Source organism: Cotesia glomerata, linkage group LG4 (genome assembly GCF_020080835.1).
Source record: "Cotesia glomerata isolate CgM1 linkage group LG4, MPM_Cglom_v2.3, whole genome shotgun sequence".
Taxonomy (NCBI): domain Eukaryota; kingdom Metazoa; phylum Arthropoda; class Insecta; order Hymenoptera; family Braconidae; genus Cotesia; species Cotesia glomerata.
Window position 1 is genome coordinate 20,112,444 of NC_058161.1, and position 26,679 is coordinate 20,139,122.

A 26,679-nucleotide genomic window follows, 5' to 3' on the forward strand; every position below is an offset into this window, starting at 1 on the left:
GGAATACCTGTATGACACAAAGAATTTTATAATTATCTATATATGTCACATTGCTATACCTGTATCAATTATCATCCAAAGAATTTAATATAATTATACTTTATAACCGTTTAATCTAAAGATTTTAGGCTGTATTTATCAATAGTAATATTTAAGCTTAGTTGAAATTTAGCTGTTACTTCATTAAGTAGCAGAAATTTAGAAAAATATGGATTTGCGGCATTTAATTATTCTACTGCTAAGTAGTTCATGTAAGTATTAGCAATTATGATCAGTGTCTTTAGTAACTAGTCTATAAAAACTGTTTTTGTTTAGTTTGCTTATCAGAAATCAAAATTTCTCCAAACTTTAAAGAAATCCATTTAAAAGAAGGTGATGAATTGGAATTAACTTGCACAAGCACAGACGAAGGCGACATTGATTTTTTTTATCCAAAAAGTGTTGATGATGAGGTAGGTGATGATAATTTTGTGTAGACGTGGCAGAAAAATTTGATGATTCAGATTCAATATATTGATTATAATTGTCTTTTTATTTTTCCGTTTTTTTTTTTTTTTTTTTTACAAATTATCCAAATTTATCTTATTCATTTATATCGCATAATTTTCATGTAATTATAAATTTTCGAACAAATTGGATTATTTTTTAACAGATTGAAACATCGTCAGTAGAGATCGTTCAAGATCCAACATCTGATCCGTCCAAGTTCATATTACGAAGACGTAAAACATATTTTGGTGACACTGGATGGTACGGATGTACCGAAGCAAGTAAAAATTATCGAAAACTCAATCATATGAAAATTTCAGTCACGCCGGATACTTATGATGAGATTTTTATCAAATGGGTTTACGTTTATGTAACATGTGAGCTAAAAAAACTTTAACTACTTCCTACTAATTTTATCACTTACTAAGTATTAAAACTAGTGTCAAAATTAAATGATAAGCTTGAAAGGAAAATAAAAATATTTTTCTGATAAAGTATTAATTTAGGCAATAATCTAACTGATCCACAGTTCTGTGAAAGACAGTGAAATTTTATCGTAAAATGTTATAGTAATTTTGCAAATTACTATCGTAGCGCAAAACATTGTAATTATTGATGATGCGCTAGAATATTTTTGGGCAAAATTATATTGCAGTTTTAATAATTAACAATATAATACTTTTGTAAAAGCTCTGGAATTTTATAATAAAACCGCACGCAGTTTTATGGTTGATGCATACAATAAAAGAGTGATGTGGGGCAAGTGTAAGCACTTAACCATTAAAATTAGTGTCTAAATTAAACGATAAGCATCAAAGGAAAATAAAAATATATCTCTGATAGAGTATTTATCTAGGTAATAATTAAATTGATAAATAAAGTCTAAAACTTTAACACTTCGGAAAAAAACGGATTAATCCGAATGATTCTAAATGCTTACACTTTCCCCGTACTAAGGGTAAGTGTGCGCACTCGTGTGGGGTTCATTTAAGCAACTGAGGGAACTAAGTGGATTTTTAATGCCCTAAGAAGACTGATTTTAATAATACTTATATAACTTTATTGAGACATAACATAACTTGGAATGTTATGCTAAATACTTTAGTTACTATCCTTAATACAGTGTGACAATCTTTGCCCTGACAGAAAATTAGACCTTTACACCACCAGATTGTTAATATTTTATTTTTTCAGTAAACTAATGATACCACGTGGGTTTTTCTTGCATAAGCTAATTTTCCACCTTCAAACCTTTAATTTGCCTACACATTTCACAAACTTCCCCCTCTACATTCATAAATAAAAGGGTTGCGCACACTTACCCGCTAAGCACAGTTACCCCACGTGACTCTGAATATTAAATATTCCGATGAAACCATTTACAGTCGTATAAACATTTTTTTCACGGGACTTTAAATTCTTGATAATTTATCTGAATAACTGTCTTATTGATCAATTTCAGATCAAAAGATTTTCAATGACGCTACTGACAAGAAACAATCAATTTACAGCTTACAATTTCTTCCCTATTAATTGCTTTTATTTCCAGCTCCAACTACTGTCTGGATTTCAATTAACAAATTTAGAATAATCGACAGCTTCGTTGGTGGCAATGCGATCTTTCCATGCCACCCCAATTCTCCAACAGCCACTGTAACCTTATCATTCGAAAATTCGGTCAGTTGAAAACCAATTAAGCTTCTGAAAAAAAAAATTTAAAGGCGCTAATTAACAATTTGTTCAAATTTTTCAGGCTGAAGCTCTTCCTTTGGACGATAAATTATCATTTGATCCAAGAGTGGGATTTACATTACACAATGTTTCAAAAAATGATTCAGGATCATACACATGTAATGTTAAAAACGTCCCTGATGACTGGATTGTTATCAAACTTGACGTACTAGGTATTGTATACACAGAAAAAAAGGTTCATTTGAGCCAAGGAAATATTTTTCTTCCTAATTATTTTCTTGAGCAAGAAAAATTTTTTTTTTGACAAGAAATTTCACTTATTCCAACAAAATTAATTCTCTTGCTTTAAGAAATACGTATTTTGATCCAAAAAAATTTATTTAAGTCAAGAAAATCTTGTTGTTTTGAGAAAATTCAGCGTCGAGCTCCAAAAAATTTAGTTCTTGATAGAAGTTAATTTTCTTGTCTTGAGAAAATTTCTCTCTTGCTCCAAAAAATTAAATATAAAGATAGAAGTTAATTTTCATTAATATTTTTATTGATTAACATGTCAAATCGCAAGATCAAATAATATTTAATCATTTTTTTTCATTCAATATGTATAATTGCACGGTAAAATAATATAAAACGGGTATCAAATATTCTCGAGAAAAATTTTCTCAAGGTGAGAAAATTTTTTTCTCAGCTGAAGTAGGTGGCGCTGCTTCCCTAAACTATCTAAAAATCTTTATCAAATTTAAAAATTTATTGTATCAAGTATTTATGATAAGAAAAAATGACTTGCACCAAGAATAGAATTTAAAGAAAAATTTTAACTTCGGCCAACACAACTTCGGTCTTCCTTCAGGCACCCGACAAATTTTCTTCAGCCAAGAATTTTGTTCTCCAGTCAATAAATTTTTCTTTTTGTATACTAAAAATTTTCTACCGAAAGTTTTGAAATAAGCTTGACACTTTTTTTCTGCTCTTCTAGGCCCCAATTCCTTGACTTCTGTGATAATAGACAGTTACTCACTGCAGCAGATAACTCTCGGCCAGGACTTTTCGATGAATTGCTCGATCTTTTACAGCGATGACTTCGCACCGAGCATGTTCCGTTGGATAACACCACGAGGGGTATGCATGATGATGATTTATGATTAACAAATTCAAACTTAAAATGACAACACTTGTTTTTTTCATCTTAGAGCAAACATATCACAAAAACTCTCGCTACATCCACGGAAGAAAATTCTAGTGAATATTTCAGCGAATTGACGATAAAAAACGTAACTGTGGATGATGTTGGTGAATACACGTGCCAGTTTTATGGATATAATATTGATACTGTTAAAATTAACCTTCAATTGCACAGTAAGTCACTTAGTAACAATTATCAATTATTGATTTTTATAACTATCGGATGTTTTTAGATTTTTTTATAAAAATGCTCGCGGTTTTTGAAATACCGTAAATTTTCGGTATTAATGCGTTTACCATGAATTAACCGTTATAATTCTGAAATAATACGGTATTTCTGTGGTTATTTTGGCCAGTTTTTATTACTATAGTTATACAGCATTTCTACCGTACTTTTTCTGCAAAGTTCAGAAATAATACAATAAAATTATCGTAAAACTCTAGAACTTTTACCGTAAAAAATCTATGTATTAACTATAATATTACTATAATTTTACAGAGGTTGGCAATAGCCTAATCGGCTCGGTACCTGCATTTCGAAAGAGTGGGACCAGGGTTCGATTTCGGCGTGCACCAATATTTTTCAATGATTATAAACTAAGAATATGTGCGTTTCATTGCCAGCCTCTGTACCGGTCGGGTTTTCTGTGGTTTTCCCATATAGTTATGGAGGTAAAATGTCATTATAGAAGTACCTCCATACTATTTAAGACCGTAATGCAAATGCAGGTACTGATTATAACGCGTAAATCGGCTACAGTCGCAGCACATGTGTGTCGGGCATGAAAGAAAAAATCCCGACATGCAGGGGGTGGGGACGAAAAAGTGGTTGAGAGTTATAATGACGGGGTTGAGAGATTATATTGCGGAGAAAAAAGTGGAGAGACAATAATTCCCCACCCTCCCTTGTAAAACACTCTACAGTGATACAAGTAAAACCATCCTCAATTATAACCTCATCCTATAATTTTACAATAATAAAATCGTATTTCTACGGTAAAAATACTGAAGATATACTGCAATTTTGCCGCGTTTATACTGATATAATTAAAGATATAATGCTTTCTACCGTAAGATGGACGGTGGTGTTTATTACTCGGTGGGTCTTATTACGTGACAATAAATAGTTACGGATAGTGTCTCAGATAGCTCAACTGGTAGAGCTTTTGGCGCGTAACTAAATGATCCGGGTTCGAATCCCGGTCTGTACAAAAATAAATTATAATAATTATAACAATAGGGAAATTAATTAATTAACCTCTTAAAAATTATTCATGATAATTTATTATATTATAAAAAAAAAATTTTAAGCTATTGAAAAATAGTAGTAAAGCAGCATATTTTGGTATTTTGCCGGTAATAGAAAGTAGGGATCTTCTTTTCCGGTTTTTTGCTGCAATAGTGCCGCAGATATACAGTAAATATGCGGTACATTTACGGTTTAAATGCTGTTAATATACCGTAATTTTTCTATTGTATTGCCGTAAATATTCTGAATTTATTTCATTTTTTCGTAATAATTCGACAAAGAAAATGGCTAAAATAACTGAAGTATTACGGTAAAAATATAGCATTTATATCGTATAAATAACAAATCTTTACGGCATTTCCAAAACCGTGAGGGAATATGCTAGCTTATAATATTTTAAGAGTTTTCTTCGGAAATTCAAAAAGAAAAAATAATAAATATTAATTATTATTTCAGATGAAAGCTATATTAAATTATCAAGCAATAGAATTTTTAATAAGTACCGAGTTAAAGTTGGTGAAAATTTGGATTGGACTATAGATGTCGAAGCTTATCCAATACCGAAATTTCAGTGGTAATGTTGATCTTTTACTACAGCAATTACAATTACTTCAATCGTTAAATTGTGAAGAAAATACAAGATTTGTCTACGTCTTCAATTGAATTAATCTAAAGATTTTTGTTTTGTTACTATAGGTTTGATCCTAAGGGAAATGAAATAGAAAACGATTGGATATTTTATGACTTTCAAGTCAACGGTGAACACTTTTCGGTCCAATTAATCAAACCTTCTTTGATTTATGAAGATCGTGGGACTTATACTCTGAAAGCTACTAATGCAGCAGAATCTAGGGAGATTAAATTGACGCTTGATGTTTTAGGTAAGATCTTTATTTATAAAAAAAAAAAAATTCAGACGATATTAGAACACATGGAAATTTATTTCACGGAATAATTTTGCTGTTCACTAATTTCAGTTGAACCTACCATAGTACAAAAATCAGAAGACGCAGAAGTGATATCTGCTTCATACAATCAAACCATAACTGCTGAATGCGAAGCTCAAGGAAATCCGCTTCCGATTATAGTATGGAAATATTCTCATAATTTTGAGAATTCAACTGAAAATACAGGAGAAGGCGATTTGTTTAATGTTCGTTACATTTTTATACTTTATATGGTACACTGAGAGAAAAATAAGGTTTTCTGAACAAGGAAAATTTAGTTAAATAGCAACACCACAATTTAATTGAAGTTCTTATACCTAAAATTATTTATTATATTGAAGCCCAATGAAGTTATTTAAACTATTTTTAGTTAAATATAGGCTTAATAGCCATCTTGATTAACTTTAACACAGAAAACAGAAAAAATAATTCGGACAGCCCGAGGCGGGAATCGAACCCGGTTTTATTTGGTTAAGCACTAAGGGCGCTTCCAGTTAAGCTATCTGAGACATCATCCGTAACAACCTTTCAGTCTAATAATTTTTTGTTTAATCCGATAGAAAAATATTTATTAAAATACAGTCGATATAACTATTTATCAATAGTTACTTAAAAAGTTCTACGGGAAGTAGTCAAATTTTTAAAACTTTCTGAAAATTTGTAAATTCAATCTACGGAGCATAATTAATAAAAAAATTAAAAACAGTAAGTTTCCGGGATATTTAATCAAATAATTAGGTTTAAAATTGTAATTTTTACATGTAAATAGAGATTCCACCAGCCGTGTATTTGGTTAAGAATTTAATGCAATTAACGATTGAAAAAAAATTTTATTTTCATTGAATTTGATTGAAAAAATAATAAGCTTAAGATTAAAACAATAAAAAAAGTAACTTTACGAACGTATTACGGAGATATTTTATATTTTTTATGAAAAATCACTCGGAACTTGCGTTCTTTAAAGTCTTGTATTTGACTTGGCAACACCGCTTGCGCAGTTACCCAAAGCATAAGTAACCAAGGTTTTTTAAATGCTAGAAAATCTTAGTTATTTTAGTTAGACAGTAAACATAAATAAATTTTAAGGTTAGGGATACTCTTTTTGTGTTGTCAAGTGTATACCGGTAATTCAGAGTGCTAGATTTTTTATTAGTCAATTAAATGTTAATAATTATTTAATGAGTAAATTTATCGGAAATTTCCTCAAAAATGTTATTAATTAATTTAAAAATTAATTTTAAGCTAACAAAAGTATTTCTACGTATTATTTTTTACAGACATTCTTTACACTAAGCGGGTATTTGGGTCTCCCTAATTGAAGTTTTTATACCTGAAATTATTCATAAAATTGAACCCCAATAAGTTACCTAACCTTTTTTTAGTTAAATATGGGCTTAGTTGTAATCTTAATTAACTTTAACACAGAAAACAGAAAAAATAATTCGGACAGCCTGGGCCGGGAATCGAACCCGGTTTTATTTGGTTGCGCATTAAGAGCTCTTCCAGTTAAGCTATTTGAGGCGTTATAATTCATCTAACTATACCCTTTTCTCTCAGTGTATTTCCAATAAACCGTTTATTTACATAATAATGATTTCAGATAACATCGATCTCAGTTGATGGGGAGAAAACAATATCCACGGTCAATGTAAAAGCTCAAAATACAGGAAAGCTTATTTGCAGTGCATGCAACGAAGTGAACTGCAGATCTTCTGTTGTTAAAGTTATCAATATGCCAGGTAAGTAGTTTAAGAATTATTACTTATTTTTTAGTAGTCATGCTGATGTCTTTTTGTTTTTCAGTGTTGCTGAAATTGCAGCCAAATCCACGAGCAAGGTCTGATTACCAGGTGGTCTCTTTAAGCGAAGGCGAGACATTGACTATTTATTGTGTCAATACTACAGATATCTTATTTACCATCCCCGTATTTAGACAGGGTGTAAGTATTCAAATTTAATAATTCATTTGCTTTTATTGGAATGTGTGATGATGATAAAGACATTGGATATCCAACAGGTTGTCAATTCAAAGTTTTCCTTGTCTCTACAAAAGGTCGGTGATAAGGATCCATGGTTTGAACGCAAACCAACGGTCTATGGTGATAGTGGATGGTACGCATGTGGGATTATGCCCAAAAAATATAAAGACTATAAGGAATTTCCGTTCGTATACAGTCCAGATATTTACAAGGAATCAAATAGTGACTGGGTGTACGTTTATGTCCAATGTAAGATATGTTTTCTATTTTATTGTTCTTTTAGGTATATGGGTGATTCTCTGAAAGGACGTCTTGAATCTGTACAAAATTGTCCGACCAAATTATTTTTGATTTTATTAGAAAAAAAATTGACAAGGGCTACAAAACTATCAGCTTAATTATAATAAATAAACAGCCAATTTAATTTTTGCTTTTTCGATATTTGTGTATCTTTTGCCATATAACATCACAGGGGACTGTGTGCCAGGGGACTGTTTTTTTTTATCAAACTGAGAAAAATCAAGCAAACTCTTTCAATGCATTCAACTTTTCAAGTTCTCAATGAATGTTTACATTAATTGGAATAATATTAAGATTTATGGATCGAATTTTATAAATAAATTATAAATAAAAACAGTTGCCAGGGGACTGAGTTTTGAAGTGGCTCAGACACATATTTCCAGCACAAACGGTGTTTTGACACTAAATAAAATGCCGATAATGCGCTAACAGCCCTATGGTTATTAACTCAAGGCTAGTTAGATCCTTATAAACCTTACAAAAGGTAAAATAAGACGCTGGATTTTTTTTTGGCTTTGAACTTCTGGCAGGGAACTGTTCTTAAAATGCCTGGGACAAACTTTGGTTTAATGAATTTAATGAAACAAATTAATTTTTGGTATTTTTTATTGAAGAAGATTGTTAGTTAACTAATTAAGTTTATAAACATTATGGACCAAATTATATATTATGGACGAATAACTTAAAATTTAATCTTAAGTTTTAATTTTGGGAATGGGACAGCCCAGGGAACTGTTTGTTATTTCGGTGGTTTACCAATTTATAGCAAAAAAACCAAAATTTATTTCATTTTAATTTTCAATGCTCCAATAGAAATGTTTTTTTACTTTCGTAATGAATTTTTTTTGCAACAAAATAAAAATTTTTCTAATAAAAAAACGCCTGGGACAGCAAAAAACATCCTTACAGAGAATCACAAGTATAAAAATACAGATTTCGGAACTTTTTTTTTAAGTTACTCGAACTATGCATTAGTTTAAGTAACTATTAATTAATAATTATATCGACTATATTTTAATAAATCTTTTCCTGTTATCGTGTTAAACAAAAAAGTATTACCTAACTGAAAGATTGTTACGGATGACGTCTCAGATAGCTTAACTGGAAGCGCCTTTGGTGTGTAACTGAAAGATCCGGGTTCGATTCCCGGCTCGGGCTATCCAAATTATTTTTTCTGTTTTCTGTGTTAAAGTTAATCAAGATGACTATTAAGCCCATATTCAACTAAATATAGTTTAAGTGACTATCTGTTGGGGTTCAATGTAATAAATAATTTTAGGTATAAGAATTTCAATTAAATTAGTAACGATCAGAAAACTATACTTTTTCTCAGTGTCTTATAAGACGTAACTACAAATTATATCAATGTAAACATGTATTATCTTTCAGCTTTGGAGAACCTTTTTGTCGAGACTCCATATATAAAAAAAGATTCCGACGATAATTACATTTTAGAAGTAAATATTGGAAATGATCTAATATTCCCTTGTCGGCCAACTTCACCAGACTATCAAGTAGATCTTTATATAGATGACCAAGTTAGTTATAATTTATAATTACTGATACATTTAATAGCATTGATCTGGGGCAGATTTTGTATTGAAACTGGAGCAAGATTTTGGACGCAGAGCGCTTCCCTATCAAAAAAATCCATATGGGAAACCAGCCTGGATTTCCACATGGCGTTTTCGGATATATTACCATATGGTTTCCTATATAGGAATCCAGGGTAAGATCCTACATAGATTCCCACATTACTCAGGCGAAAAAAAATTTATTTAAAAAATTAAAAATAATTATGAAGTAATATCTATTAATTAAGTATTAATTGAAATTAATTCTGAAAAACGGATTTTGTAATTTTATCTAATGAAAAAACTGCTGGCGTCTGATGGACTTGAACTCGGTACCTCATGGTTGACAGTCTTCTACGCTACTCACTGGCCTAAGTCACGTTCTTACAAGGTCTATGTTTATTCCACTTATATAAATTTACTATAGGAATCCATACTTCCGATGTGGATTTCCCATATAGGAATCCATGAACCCACAGGTTCCTATGTGGATTCCTATAGAAATCCATATTACCTATGTGGATTTCCCATATAGGAATCCATGTATCCACAGGTTCCTATGTGGATTCCTATGGGAATCCATACTTCCTATGTGGATTCCTATGGGTTCCTATACGAATCCATGCTTTCCTATGTGGATTCCCATATAAACTCATGTGGATTTTTTTGATAAGGTGCCCTGTCAAAAAAATCCATATGGGAAACCAGCCTGGATTTCCACATGGCGTTTTCGGATAGATTCCTATATGGTTTCCTATATAGGAATCCTGGGTAGGATCCTACATAGATTCCCATATTAATCAGGCAAAAAAAAATTTATTTAAAAAATTAAAAATAATTATGAAGTAATTGCTATTAATTAAGTATTAATTGAAACTAATTCTGAAAAAACGGATTTTGTAATTTTATCTAATGAAAAAACTGCTCGGGTCTGATGGACTTGAACCGGGTACCTCATGGTTGACAGCCTTCTACGCTACTCACTGGCCTAAGTCACGTTCTTACAAGGTCTATGTTTATTCCACTTATATAAATTCACTATAAGAATCCATACTTCCGATGTGGATTTCCCATACAGGAATCCATGTATTCACAGGTTCCTATGTGGATTCCCATATAAACTCATGTGGATTTTTTTGATAGGGTTAGCAAAAATTCTTGAATAAAAACCTTGCTCTAGAGTTGTCAAAATCTGAATGAAATTTGATTATGAATCTTGACAAAAAATTTATATTTTTCAGAAAGCAAAATTAGGTGACAATTTATTATATGATCCAAAGATAGGATTTACAATGTTGAATATAACAGATGAAATGCCCTTTTTCTTCCACTGTAAGATAAACGATACCACCACAGGAAAGGTGCAGAGAAGAGACTTCAGTGTAAACCTAGAAAGTACGTCAACTTTATAATTTTTGATCACAATAAAGACAAAAATCTCTTGATTGTAACTAATTGTAATTAATCGGAATTGCAGATTCAACAAACGGGCTTGACTCACCAAAGATATTGACTGAAACACTCACTCAAATGGTAGTCGGAAAACCTTTCACTTTGCAATGTGAAGCTTACTTCAATCGAGTTAAGACCAATTACTATTTCAAATGGAATAAGCCTCAGCTGGTAATGATAAATGATAACAACACTTAACGTTGAACAATTTAATTACATTTCGCTTACGGATCATTCTATCTTTTAGAACAATCAAATCACACAAAAGTTGTACCAACTCAACGGTACCACGAGGACTATTATAGAAAACTGGGAACCACAAACTGGGTTCGTGATCTTTGAACTGACTATCGAGAACGTTACTCCGGGAGATTTTGGCGAATACGAGTGTGTGATTTATGAATATTCATCTTTTAAGTCAGATAAAATCTATTTGGAACCCCATGGTGAGTATTTTAAGTTAATAAAGAATTAAGAAACCATATTAAGTGTTTAAAACATCTATTATCCTGATTAGAATGGAATTATCTGGAATTATCAAGTAGCACAATTGAAATCACTGTTGAAGTCGGACACAATTGGTTCTTCAATTTTGATGTTAGCGCGTATCCTCTGCCTAATTTGAAGTGGTAATTAATTTTTTTTAGTACATTGAGAGAAAAGTAGATAGTTAGCTATTGACCTTAGTTCGACCTTTGACTAAGTTCAAGACTTACATCTATTTTATAATATAGGACAAGTGTAAAAATACAGTTTTCGGAACTTTTTTGTAGTTACTCGAACTATGCATTAGTTTAAATAACTATTGATAAATAGTTATATCGACTATATTTTAATAAATATTTTTCTATCGTGTTAAACGAAAAATTATTAGACTGAAAGGTTGTTACGGATGATGTCTCAGATAGCTTAACTGGAAGCGCCCTTGGCGCGCAACCAAATGAAACCGGGTTCGATTCCCGGCTTGGGCTGTTTGAATTATTTTTTCTGTTTTCTGTGTTAAAGTTAATCAAAATGACTATTAAGCCTATATTTATCTAAAAATAGCTTAAGTAACTTCATTGGGGTTCAATATAATAACTAATTTTAGAAGAACTTCAATTAAGGAAGTTCGAGTGTAACTAATGAGTCAAAATAATGTTAAAATTTTTTTTTAATTTTAGTCTTCCCAATATTCATCAAAATTTTTTATTTTAATTTAAAATAATTTAAACAATTTAATAATTGATGATTTTTACTTATTTAATAAAGTAAAGTAATAAAATGACTTTGGTATTTATTACTTGCCGGAATAAATAAACAGATTTGGCAATAGCAATCTTGATTATACCCATAACCTGAGACGTGGATGAGTGAGTGAGTTAAACATTTCTCTCTCTGTAACTATATTTCTATCCTTTTGTTTTTTCTCAGCTGTTAACGCGATGTTGTCAAATCTTTATTCGAATAAATGGCTGACGATAAACCAGTTACAAACATAAAATTTGACTTTAAATATTTCAAAAATTATATCTGTAATGTATTATTATTAAATTGTTTTTATATTTTGCAATAATCCAAGTTTCATGTGTATAGTTTTTTATCCGTTAAAGTTGGGAAGTTAATATTGAAAAAAATAATTAGTCTCGATAAAACGTTTGTCCGTCATAAGAGCCCGTGTATAAGGAGATAAAATATGTGATTTTTGAAATTTAATATCTAAGTAACTAAACGGTGAATCTTTTTTAAATTTTAGGATTAGATAAATTACGTATTTATTTATACGTATACTTAATTTCAAAGCTCAAAGTTGGAAATTATTTTTTACATTAGATTCGCTTGAACCTTCTTAAATAGTGGTGATGCTATCTAACTAGATTTTCCTAATTCAGAAAACTATATTTTTCTCTCAGTGCGTTAATAGTACAATTAGAAATTTTTTAACAAAATTGAAAACTTAGGTACGGCCCAAAAGGCCGAGAAAAAAAGAACCAGTGGACCCCTAGGAATTATGAAATCAATGGCGAATCATTTGAGGTCGTTTTGGAGACTAAAAATACCAGTTTCGAAGACTTTGGCACTCATACAATAGTTGCCGATAATTCGCTAATAACTAAAAATATTACTTTCGACGTTTTAGTTAAAGGTATATTTTCTTAAAATATTAAAAGAGTTTATAAAACCCAAAAGTGCACGCCTCATAACGCTCATACAATTTTTCCAGAAAAACTTAATCGTAATACTGAATTTTAAAAATGAGTCGCGCACTTTTGGACATTAATAAATATTAATGAATTATTATCGTAATAATTTGATGTTGATATTTCAGTGAAACCCGAAATTACGAAGCCTAAATATGATTACGTAGGAAATTATATGTTAAATCAAAAAATTGAGTTTCAATGTCAAGCTAGTGGATATCCGATACCAAATTTGAATTGGGTGTATGGCAACAATTATTTGGATTCAACTAGCTCTTTAGACTCCGAAATATTTGAGGTAATCATTTCTTCCAATTTAATTAAATTATCAGAACAATTTTCATTAATCAGAACAATCTTCCATACTTTAGAATGAAACAAAAACAGTAACTGGAAAGACAACCGTAACATCTACTGTAACTATAAAAATGGTTGAATCTGGGTCGATTAGATGCAAGGCGTGTAACAAAGAAGGCTGCAACCAATATGTAGTACAAGTAGTCAATGTCTTCGGTGAATATCTAATCTTTAATTCAATAACTACATAAAATTTTATTGAAAATGTTTAAACATGTTGCATATTTTTGTAAATTTAGATCCAAACGTTGCATGTCCTAAACTTGAAACTCCAGACACTTCAGTGGCGTCTTGTAAAGAAGTACATACCAATCAATCTCTTGAATCAAATCAATCCAATGTATACGGCTTGATCATGACCAGTCAACAAGTCAATGCTTCTAAAGGACGTTCCGTTAGTATTAAGTGTGGTTTCTTGGATGATAAGTTTCGCAGCAACATATTGTGGCAGAAAACCAACGCTAGTCTTGCATTTAATGGTAACTCTTTTTATCTTTTTACTCCCTGATAGTCACCTTAACTGAAACTTACCGTCAATTTACTAGTAAAGTTGAAGGGAAATTTAATTAAAAGTTTGAAATTTAAGGAGGTTCGAGCGAATCTAATGTAAAAAATAATTTCCAACTTTGAGCTTTGAAATTAAGTATGTAACAAAACTTTCCCCTGAATTTCAAATGAATTCCCACCGGAGGCGGAGATACCGGCTGGGTACGGTTTTCCACGCTCGCCCTTAATCGACAAATTAACAAAATGAACCCGAGACTACCCAGGATGGGTTAGTGCACGATGAGGGCGCCAGGTAATTTTGTATAAAAATTACCAAAATGATAAAGTGCCAAGGGCCTTACCGGACGATCAATTAACAACTCGAAAGGATGGGAATGAAAAATAAGTCACGAAATAGTTAAAGCTAATATTGAGATCAAATGAATGTAATAATAGATAATAGACGGCAGAGTAATATTTTATATCGAGTACTTAGCATAAGGCGAATAAGTATTAGGAGAGATACAGGAAAGTGAGAGTTAGCAGAAAGGAAGTAATTTGAAAAATTATCAGATTAATTAACTAAATAAATTTTCATAGATAAGTTTATTTTAATTACGGCCTCAGAGGTCGAGATTGTTGAGATCCTCGCAGGCCGACTTATTCCTATTTCTGTATACAAATAAATTCTTTCTGAATATCTTAATCAACAATTAACTTTTGTTAATCTCAAATGCGTTATGTCTGCCTTCGGATATAACAATAATCGCAAAAATAATTATAACAATGGTCAAGTTTAAATGATATCGAATATGATATTATTTATAAAAATGCAAAACAATCCTTACAAATATTGCAACTAATCATTTACAAATAACGCAAAATAATAAGTGTAAATAATGCAAACTAAGATTTATAAATATTGCATATAACTATTTATGAATAACGCAAAATAATAAATGTAAATAATGCAAACTAATATTTATAAATATTGCATATAACTATTTATGAATAACGCAAAATAATAAATGTAAATAATGCAAACTAATATTTATAACTGTTGCAAATAATTATTTATAAACAACGCAAAACGATAAATGCAAATAATGCGAAATAATTTCTATAAATATTGCAAAATAAGATTTGCTTCGCTAATTATAAGCTAAATTATAATTTCCAAAAATTACTAGTAATTACAACAAAATAATGTTGGCCGCGAATTATCTCAGCCGACTTCAAACAAAATTAGTCGCAAAGCATGAACAACAATAATGATAATAATTATACAGAAAAGTAATCATAAAATTATCGCATAATTAAATTTTGATCTTAGTAAGTGCGCAATAAAATTTCGGCACGAGCCACAGGACGCGATCAGGTGATTAACCGCCGCAAATTTCCCCCGAGAGGCCTATATTTAGTTTCTCAACGATTTAACCCACGTTTGGTTATTAATGAATTCAATCTTATTATCAAACAGTTCACTGCAATTAATTTATTATCAATTAGCCACGTGGCCAAAATGGCCGCCTCACGTGGGAAACCGGCGCTGGATCTTGCCCAGGAGAATCTCAACAGTCACCACGGTGGAAAATTATCAAGGACTTACCAAATTACGTTCAATCACCAGGTCAAACAATTTCGGTGGAACCAATAAATATTTATGAGCAATTGCTTTATTAATGAAATGAGACTATGCACTGGCTTGAACACACCGATGCACTCTATCCAGTTTCACGCCTGTGACTGTTTTCTTTTTCCGGCAGCATGCAACCAGTTGCAGATACTGACCTGCCATCTCGAGGGACTTTCCATCACCTCGGCTATTGCCAGTATTATTTTCAAAAATCCAATTCCACCGCGTGACAAATGATTCTCTTTTAGGGCATGAATCGAGCCGGCACCCGCATGAAATATCAATTTAACAACAATTATACCCATTATTTAAATAATCGTACGACAAATACCCAAACGTGAGTTTTATGCATAAATTTGAGCCGAGCTTCAGGCTCGTGTGCTCCAAATTGGGGACCTCAGGCATCTTCAGGCCCGTCGACCGTCTACTTGGGCCCCGCACATTTTATAAATTAATTTAATTAAATAAATTAATTATTTAAACTAAATAATTAAATTTGTCGACTAGTAATTTCAGTCGCCGGCAATCACCTTGATCGCGTTTTGGGCTGAAATAAAATACAAGTAAATGCTATAAACTTAAAACTAAATCTTATTTCTAATAAATTTTAATTTATTCGCCCGGGAGGTGCCGCCATCTAGCGGAGCCTCCCACACCAGTGTGCTCAAGCCCGGCGGGAAATGCCACGGCGTGTGAACACCGTGACACCCCCCGACCAGACCGAACCTTACCCCGTAAGGTCGGCCGTAGACCTCGAGCATTTCCCACCGTGGACTTCAGGCCTTATTACATCATCTTTAATGTTATGTACTTACCTCTGTGCTAACAAAAAGGATTATAGGTTTAGTGGAGGTAAGAAGGTTCGGAAAGACTAAATAAATCTCGTGTATGTACTTTTGAATTTTCGACGACGCATTATACACGCCGCCGACGATTATATTAATAGTTATAAATTATCAAACGGCCATTACATGACATGTGATGCTGAGGTACAAAGTAATATGAATTAATAACCCAATAAATAAGTAAGAAGAATGCTGGTTCCGACTTTTCTCGGCGCGGACCCCGCGCACGCCGGTAGGCTCCTGCCTAACCCCAGTCTGGCAATCCCAGCTTTTCCCGCGAGTGGGCCGCCGTTACGTTTTCTTCGATAATGTCCATCGCATGAGGGCAATCGCGTAACTGCTGCACTACAGATCGCCCGCATTGTGTGCACTGGCCGCGTTGGCTGGTGCGGGGCTTATGGCATATCATGCACCGCCCGCGCACGAGCGATCGGAAGTCGCCGTGGTCTCCGATGCAGCGACCCCCCTCAACAAAGACATTGCACTCTGTGCAAAACGGCAAGTTCTTCTGGGCCGAATTCTTGCAGAATCTGGCTGCGTGGCCTTTTATTCCGCAGAAGGCACATCCTGAAGGTAGTTCCTTTTTTGGGCGAAATTTTCGAAGCACCCACGCTTTAACGCGGAGGCTTTCGATCGCAATCCTCCACCACTCTTCAGTGCCACGCTCCACCGGTGTACCCCAGTCATAACCATCCATGATGCTATATTGATAATGGTAAATATTATTATTCAATTATCGTTTAGAAGAGTCTGAGAGACAGAATGCAGTAAGTAAAGCGATGGATTGAAAAGTCAGAATAAGATAAGAATTAGGCCTCCACAGCTACAGTCCTTTCATCGGCCCGATGGACGAGCTTCAAATTCTTGATGTGGCTCTTGCCAATCAATACTCCGTCAGGCGTCTGAAGTTCCACTATTACAGGGGTCAAAACCGCGCTTACAATAAATGGTCCAATAAACCGAGGAGCTAATTTACCTACGACTTGCTCGCTTTTCTTTGATAGCACTTTGTTGGGTCGATATACAGTATCTCCAACAGTGAACTTCAGCACCCGACGCCGGGGATTATAATATTGGGCCTGGCGTTCCGATGCTTTGCGAATATTAACATTAACGATATCTTGTAATTCGACTAAGCGATCCATTCGCTGGATCCACGCTGAGACCTCGATCGGCTCTTCGATTACAATCGCCCCGTTTTGGTTTAGCCCGAACGGATGCATAGGGTAGGGATCGCGACCAAAATTAAGAAACGCGGGGCTTACCCCCAATGAGTCATGTCTCGCAGTATTGTGCGCAAATTGGAATTCGTATATGTGCTTATCCCACTCGCGATGATCATCACCCAAATAGCTCATAATCATCGTCTTTAAGTCACGATTAATTCGCTCTACCGGGTTTGCCTGCGCGTGATACGGCGGGGTCGTAGTATGTTGGATACCACACTCATCTAAAACCTCCTGAACGTCACGATTTACAAATTCCCGACCGTTATCGGTCCAAAATACGCGCGGTGCCCCCCAGCGGTTAATTATCGACTGAGCGAAAGCCCGAGCTACTGTTTTCCCGTTAGCTGCGCGAATTGGCACGCATTCAATCCACCGAGTGTATAAATCCTCAAACACCAATAAATACATGAAGCCAGACTTTGACCTGGTGAATGACATCGTGTCGGCCGCCACTACCTCCCACGGTCGCATCGGTGCACGAGGTGCCATTTCACCTGCCGGTTTATGTTGGATAGGTTTGGATTCTAGGCACACTGGGCAACGTCGAACATACTCGCGCACATCTCGGTGCATGCCGGGCCAATAAAATCTCGCGCGAGCTCGCGCATATGTCTTATCAATTCCTAAATGTCCCGCCTGGGGATCATCGTGGACTTGTTGTAATGCAATCGGCCTATCATTCTGATGCACGACCATCCTCCACCGCTGATCATCATCTACAACCGCTTGCAAGGGATCATAGAGCCGTCGATACAAATTCCCAGCCTCATATTTATAACCTTCGATGGCTGTCGGATCGTCTAGCAATACGCGGCATTTCTCATCATACCATTCGTCGCTCACGTCGTCATCCAACGCCCCAAACTCTTGATGCGCCAGCTCTGTATCCTCAAACATCCGAGATAGCGCATCGGGCGCTTCGTTCTCGGTCCCGCGGCGGAATACAACTTCCATATCATACCCTGAAAGCTCCAAAGCCCATCTGGCTAGCTTTCCGGAGGGATCTTTCGTATTCATGAGCCAACGGAGACTTGAATGATCAGTTACGACCGTAAAACGATATCCTTCTATATAAGGCCTGAATTTGCGAACGGCCCAAATCACCGCAAGACATTCCTTTTCGGTCGTGCTGTAATTGCTTTCAGCTGACGTTAGGGATTTGCTGGCGCAGCCGATCAATCGCTCTTTTTCATCATCAGGTTGTACCAATATTGCGCCAATTCCCGTCTGGCTAGCATCGGTGTACAAAACAAACGGCAGATCATAATCTGGCACTACCAACGTTGGAACCTCAGCCAAAGCTTTTTTCATCTGCTGAAAAGCTTCTTCTTCCACCTCAGTCCATTGCCACGTTACATCTTTCCTGGTTAACCGATTTAGCGGAGCTGCCACGCTCGCTATATCTTTCAGGTGACGGTGATACCAATTTATCATTCCATTAAACCGTCGCACCTGTTTAACATTTTTGGGGGTCGGGTAATTCAAAATAGGCGCAATTTTGTCTGGATCGGGCCTCAAACCGTCTCGATCCAGCTGAAAGCCCAAAAATTTTGCCTGGGTTTGACAGAAATGGCTTTTATCGAAATTTAAAGTAAATCCAAAATCTCGTAATCGCTGCAGAACTTCTTCGAGTACTTTCAAGTGCAATTCAAACGTCGGCGTTACGACGATAATGTCGTCCAAGTAACAGTACGCGTAAGGGCGTAAGTCCGGCGTGATTACTTTGTCCATTACTCGCTGAAAAGTGGCGCCGGCGTTGCATAAACCCATGGGCATACGCTTAAACTGGAAGAGCCCTTTTCCGGGTACCCAAAAGGCAGTGTACGATCGGCAATCCGGCGCGAGCGATACTTGATAATAAGCAGAATTTGAATCCAGCGTGGTGATGTAATGCGCGCCACCGCTGTTTTCGAGGGTTTCAATTAGAAACGGTGGTCGATATGTGTCTTTCTCGGTAACACCATTCAAATCTCGGAAATCGACGCACATTCGGAATTTCCCATTTGGACGCTTGACCATGACGGGTTGACTCAACCATTCAGAAGATTCCGCGGGTTCTATAATATCGTCTTCCAACATTTGGTCAACGATCTCGTTTAGCGCTTTCATAACCACCGGGGATCGACGGTAAACGCGTTGCTTGACTGGCTGATGCGCCTTCAGCTTGATGTGATGTTCCACAGCCTGGGTTAACCCTAACCCCGGGGGCATCAAGCTTCGCTGGTGCGTCAAAAACCGGTCCAACTGCTGTGTCTCTGATCCCGTTAATTCATAAAGCGCAAAAAGGTCGCTTGCCCGCCTACTTTCAGGTTCCCGTTGTAACGGGTGCCATTCCCCGTCGCCGAACCGCCATTCGTCATTTATCAGATCAATGTCCATACCAAAATAATCTATAAAATTCATACCGATCAAATTGAGCGACCCGAGGCTCGGGATGTAATGGACCGGGAATCGCACTAGTTCAGCATCATCTAGCGACATCTCAAGGTCCAAAACACCGCCGCCGGTCTCAATGGTATGATTAGCCATCCCGAATCGGGTTGGGGTTACTTCAGTGAGTACCGAGCATCCAGAGTCCATTATCTCTGCAGCAAAACTCCCAAAAGCCGTAGTTTTAGCTCCAGTATCGACAATGGCGGTACTTCGTTTCCCCTTCGAAGAGATCACTACCATCGGACGTGGTTGACCAACCCTTAAGTCCCAGTAAGCATCGTCCGAGACATGACATAACCCACATTCCGACGCTGGTGACGATAGGGTTTCTATAATATCAAAATCTATAAACGTGTCAATAAATTCGGGAGGCACCGCGTGTACTTCAACTTCTACCACCAACGGTTGCGGTAAAACTGCGTCTTCTAGCGCTATAGTCGCTGGTGGGAGTCGTTTTGGTGGCGGGTCGGCAGTTATTGGGCACGACCCGCCCCGTCGTTTTTTGGCAACGGTGGTTTGCGCTGCGGGCATATACAAGTAATAGCCGTGAGGCCTAGAGTACCGCACCGAGGGCAAACATCACGATGGGGATTCGGACAAGTCCACGCAAAATGGTCCGTTTCACCGCAATTGTAACAGAAACGTAACCGGCGACGTAAATCTCGCGACTTATCTTCATTCGGCTTCTTTGTTTTGGCTTCCTCGGCGCTTACCGCCATTACTTCCTCCTCTAGGCAACAGTCATCAGCTTTCGGGTCGGTTGAAGCCGCTCGAGAACCCTTGGACCTGCTTTTACGGCTACTTGTGGACTTCCTCGCTGGTTTTCCAGGGGTCACGTCGTCAGCAACCGCATGAACGTGGGTCTTCCTCCGATCGGATCTCGACGAGCGAGGGTAAGCACACTCAGCTACGTACGAGTCGTCCCTCGATGGTGGTGCACGGTACATTTTCTCCCTTCTCCATTCTTCTTCCTGAGCGGTAGCTGCATCTAGAAGTTCCGAATACGTTCTATACCTTTTAGAAGGGCAAGCGCGCCAATATTCGGGCCTCAATCCTCGTTGGGCTCGTTTCACTTGGTGGCGCTCGCTGGGAGGTGCCCTCAAGCGCGAGTATAGGCTTTTCAGGCAAATCAGGTATTCTGTGGCAGTTTCCTCCTCACCCTGGTTACGCGCGCGTATGTCCTCTTTAATCTCCTCACGACGCCGTCCGCTGCGAAACCACGATTTAAAATCATGTACGAAATCGTTCCAATCGTACCAGTCGTGGCAATGTGCTGAGAACCAAGTTGCAGCAATGCCGGTAAAAACGTCAGGTAAAATAGATAAACGATCGCGCTGACGGATGGAGGCGCTTCGTATTTTACGTCCAATCTTCGCAGGAACTCATCGCTGGTCATGCTGGAATCTCCCGAAAATTTTAGCTGCCAATTACGTGCAATAGCCCCATAATCGCGTTCACGCCCTCGCGACGGCGATCGATGCCTACTTGAGTGTCGCGAGCAGTCAGAGGAGTGTGTCGACATATATTCCGAGCTTTCTGAATCATAAGATTCACTGCCTGACGAAGAATGGCGACCCTCGCGACCTCTCGAGCTTCGGCTGGTGTCCTGAAAACGGACTACCGGACGCGAGATAGTACCCGCGCGACCACCGTGGGCTTGTGCAGTGGCTCCATCCACCACTACTTGGCATGGATTGCTTGCCTGACTCGTCCTCGCCGTTGGACGAGTGCCTGTGACGGTCGTAACAGTGGTTCTCGCTAGTGAGGAGGATCGAGTAATATGTGGAATTACGCTTATGTCCGGCATGGGTGGCCCCGACGTGCTAGCGCCCACTGGCGACGACGCAGACGGAAGAATAGGTGCTAATTCAGCCCGCCAGCTATTCAAAAATTGAATAAAGTCGATCTTCATAAATTTGTAGGACTTCTGAGAACTCGCGACGAGTGGCGTACTGGTCAAGGGCGGCCTCTGCATATGCCGATCTTATTTTAGTTGTTCGAAGAGGGCGTGAAGACGTCAGTGGTCCTCGCCCACCCTCCGTTGTCGTGGTGCTGGTTCGGGTGTTCTCGGGGACTGATTGAACAGGGTCATCGTGCAAAGTCACGATCGGGATGTCCCCCTGAGAACCTCGTGGCTGTGCCTGAATATTGATAGGCAGACGATCTGGGGTTCCATCAACGATCGGATCCCATGGTACGTCTTTTCCTTCATCCTTAAATAGCAGTCGACGCATGCGCCTTCTTAGCGTGTCGTCATCTCCAATGTCCGAGACCCCGCGGCCTCTTAAATACACGCGAAGTGGACCGGGTTCCAAATACTCTGGAATTACTTCGGCGTGGGCGGGTATGCAGTCGATTTCAGGATTCCATCGAACATTGGGAACCTGAAGACGCGTCTGATGGTACCGATTCAGACGATTCTTGAGAACATCCTCTGAACCTAGGGTCGACAGTCCAAAGCTGGCCATCATTAGCTTCAAGTTAGCAATGGGCAGGTCGAGGATCCAGGTAAGTTCCGTCGGTGGGAGAGTTTCTTCGAGGTCCTCTTTATTCGACGCAGCGACTAGCTCGCTTCTCAAGTCCTGGACCGGGGGATTCTGGACTGTTGACATCGACTCGCCTGGCGTCGCCGGAGGTAGCTCAAGCTCAGGGTCATCTGCTCCACCCCTGAGACGCTCGACTCGCGTCGTGGTAAACCACGATTCAGTTTGAAGCAGCGTTTCGTCCATTTCGCCTAGTAACTCATCTACCATTGACCCGAATTCCTCATCCGAAATGTCATAATCCCAACTATAATCATCCATCTCACTCATAACCCGCGTATAACCTATACGGAACGCTCAAATTTCATTCACATTCAATTGTAATCAAATCGTTCCCCGCAATTATCGCCCGGGTATCGAAAAATATATAAATGATCGATTAATGGCTCCCTGGCCCCACGTTGGGCGCCATGTAACAAAACTTTCCCCTGAATTTCAAATGAATTCCCACCGGAGGCGGAGATACCGGCTGGGTACGGTTTTCCACGCTCGCCCTTAATCGACAAATTAACAAAATGAACCCGAGACTACCCAGGATGGGTTAGTGCACGATGAGGGCGCCAGGTAATTTTGTATAAAAATTACCAAAATGATAAAGTGCCAAGGGCCTTACCGGACGATCAATTAACAACTCGAAAGGATGGGAATGAAAAATAAGTCACGAAATAGTTAAAGCTAATATTGAGATCAAATGAATGTAATAATAGATAATAGACGGCAGAGTAATATTTTATATCGAGTACTTAGCATAAGGCGAATAAGTATTAGGAGAGATACAGGAAAGTGAGAGTTAGCAGAAAGGAAGTAATTTGAAAAATTATCAGATTAATTAACTAAATAAATTTTCATAGATAAGTTTATTTTAATTACGGCCTCAGAGGTCGAGATTGTTGAGATCCTCGCAGGCCGACTTATTCCTATTTCTGTATACAAATAAATTCTTTCTGAATATCTTAATCAACAATTAACTTTTGTTAATCTCAAATGCGTTATGTCTGCCTTCGGATATAACAATAATCGCAAAAATAATTATAACAATGGTCAAGTTTAAATGATATCGAATATGATATTATTTATAAAAATGCAAAACAATCCTTACAAATATTGCAACTAATCATTTACAAATAACGCAAAATAATAAGTGTAAATAATGCAAACTAAGATTTATAAATATTGCATATAACTATTTATGAATAACGCAAAATAATAAATGTAAATAATGCAAACTAATATTTATAAATATTGCATATAACTATTTATGAATAACGCAAAATAATAAATGTAAATAATGCAAACTAATATTTATAACTGTTGCAAATAATTATTTATAAACAACGCAAAACGATAAATGCAAATAATGCGAAATAATTTCTATAAATATTGCAAAATAAGATTTGCTTCGCTAATTATAAGCTAAATTATAATTTCCAAAAATTACTAGTAATTACAACAAAATAATGTTGGCCGCGAATTATCTCAGCCGACTTCAAACAAAATTAGTCGCAAAGCATGAACAACAATAATGATAATAATTATACAGAAAAGTAATCATAAAATTATCGCATAATTAAATTTTGATCTTAGTAAGTGCGCAATAAAATTTCGGCACGAGCCACAGGACGCGATCAGGTGATTAACCGCCGCAAATTTCCCCCGAGAGGCCTATATTTAGTTTCTCAACGATTTAACCCACGTTTGGTTATTAATGAATTCAATCTTATTATCAAACAGTTCACTGCAATTAATTTATTATCAATTAGCCACGTGGCCAAAATGGCCGCCTCACGTGGGAAACCGGCGCTGGATCTTGCCCAGGAGAATCTCAACAGTCACCACGGTGGAAAATTATCAAGGACTTACCAAATTACGTTCAATCACCAGGTCAAACAATTTCGGTGGAACCAATAAATATTTATGAGCAATTGCTTTATTAATGAAATGAGACTATGCACTGGCTTGAACACACCGATGCACTCTATCCAGTTTCACGCCTGTGACTGTTTTCTTTTCCGGCAGCATGCAACCAGTTGCAGATACTGACCTGCCATCTCGAGGGACTTTCCATCACCTCGGCTATTGCCAGTATTATTTTCAAAAATCCAATTCCACCGCGTGACAAATGATTCTCTTTTAGGGCATGAATCGAGCCGGCACCCGCATGAAATATCAATTTAACAACAATTATACCCATTATTTAAATAATCGTACGACAAATACCCAAACGTGAGTTTTATGCATAAATTTGAGCCGAGCTTCAGGCTCGTGTGCTCCAAATTGGGGACCTCAGGCATCTTCAGGCCCGTCGACCGTCTACTTGGGCCCCGCACATTTTATAAATTAATTTAATTAAATAAATTAATTATTTAAACTAAATAATTAAATTTGTCGACTAGTAATTTCAGTCGCCGGCAATCACCTTGATCGCGTTTTGGGCTGAAATAAAATACAAGTAAATGCTATAAACTTAAAACTAAATCTTATTTCTAATAAATTTTAATTTATTCGCCCGGGAGGTGCCGCCATCTAGCGGAGCCTCCCACACCAGTGTGCTCAAGCCCGGCGGGAAATGCCACGGCGTGTGAACACCGTGACAAGTATACATATAAATAAATACGTAATTTATCTAATCCCAAAATTTAAAAAAGATTCACCGTTTAAGTTACTTAGATATTAAATTTTAAAAATTACATATTTTATCTCCTTATACACGGGCTCTTATGGCGGACAAACGTTTTGTCGAGACTATAATTATTTTTTTCAATATTAACCTCCCAACTTTAACGGATAAAAAACTATACACAAGAAACTTGGATTATTGCAAAATATAAATACAATTTAATAATAATACATTACCGATATAATTTTTGAAATATTTAAAGTCAAATTTTATGTTTGTAAATGGTTTATTGTCAGCCATTTATCCGAATAAAGATTTGACAACATCGTGTCAACAGCTGAGAAAAAACAAAAGGATAGAAATATAGTTACAGAGAGAGAAATGTTTAACTCACACACTCATCCACGTCTCAGGTTATGGGTACAATCAAGCTTGCTATTGCCAAATCTGTTTATTTATTCCGGCAAGTAATAAATACCAAAGTCATTATATTACTTTACTTTATTAAATAAGTAAAAATCATCAATTATTAAATTGTTTAAATTATTTTAAATTGAAATAAAGAATTTTGACGAATATTGGGAAGACTAAAATTTAAAAAATATTTTAACACTATTTTGACTCATTAGTTACGCTCGACCTTCCTTACCGCCAACTTGGTTTTAAATTAATTGTAACTGCTGGAAGTCAACTATTTTTTAAGAAAGCGCTGGCTATCAGGGGGGTATCGTATAAATAAGTTATCATTTAAACTTACGAAGTATTTCAATTGTAGACAGGGTTATAGTTGATTACAATAACGATACTGAAACACATTTGTATGTGTCGGAACTTACCATATCAAATGTTGTTAAGTCAGACGAAGGTTATTACATCTGCGAAGGCACGACAAAAGATGGCTCTGTAGTTCAAAATGAGTTTATACTTTATGTCAATGGTAATTATTACTATTACATTCATTTAAGTAAATACATTAATTAAACGACTAATAAACTAATATTTATTATAAATTTTTATTTATTTTCAGCTTCTGCTGTAATGGCGGCTTCGATAATCATTCAGTTATCGATAATGTTACTCTCATACTTATTGTAATCAATTTTTGATTAAATTAACAAACTACTTCAATTTTTATAATCAAGTTTATTTGAATAAATTTAAAAATGATTGACTATTTATCTTTATTAATAATACTGAAAAACATTCTTGATAACCTTCGAAAAAATATTTCAGCATGATGTTAAACATTTTAGACCAAGCCTGATAGTCTTCTTGATTTAAATTATCACCTAAATTTTGTTGCAAAATGTCCATTGCAGATTCTTTGAAATACTAAACAAAATTAATTTTTTTTTTTATAAAGAAAAATTATTTAATAAATAAATAACTCACTAAAAAATGAATTTTTGCCACGTTTAATTCTTGATAAATCTTTCCGATGAGTTTAAAAAGATCTTGAGCTGTAGTAATGTGATCCAATCTATTGACGACG

The 26,679-nt window shown here is 36.1% G+C and overlaps 1 protein-coding gene and 1 non-coding gene across 2 annotated transcripts; both read left to right on the top strand.

The window, feature by feature from the left end:
- Nucleotides 1–26,446, top strand: LOC123263951 (hemicentin-1-like). Its single transcript, XM_044726996.1, has 24 exons — nt 1–251; nt 316–452; nt 653–866; nt 2,039–2,166; nt 2,243–2,393; nt 3,155–3,297; nt 3,369–3,534; nt 5,066–5,183; nt 5,306–5,490; nt 5,587–5,762; nt 7,157–7,295; nt 7,360–7,496; nt 7,574–7,784; nt 9,225–9,373; nt 10,651–10,804; nt 10,887–11,032; nt 11,109–11,307; nt 11,379–11,490; nt 12,802–12,986; nt 13,170–13,339; nt 13,413–13,554; nt 13,638–13,877; nt 25,963–26,124; nt 26,215–26,446. Exons 1-24 carry the CDS (start codon nt 209–211, stop codon nt 26,280–26,282), a joined length of 3,675 nt encoding a protein of 1,224 aa, XP_044582931.1. The 5' UTR covers nt 1–208; the 3' UTR covers nt 26,283–26,446.
- Trnat-cgu lies at nt 4,497–4,571 on the top strand. Its single transcript has one exon. It is a non-coding gene; the product is annotated as a tRNA-Thr (tRNA).
- Nucleotides 26,447–26,679: the final 233 nt, after the last annotated feature.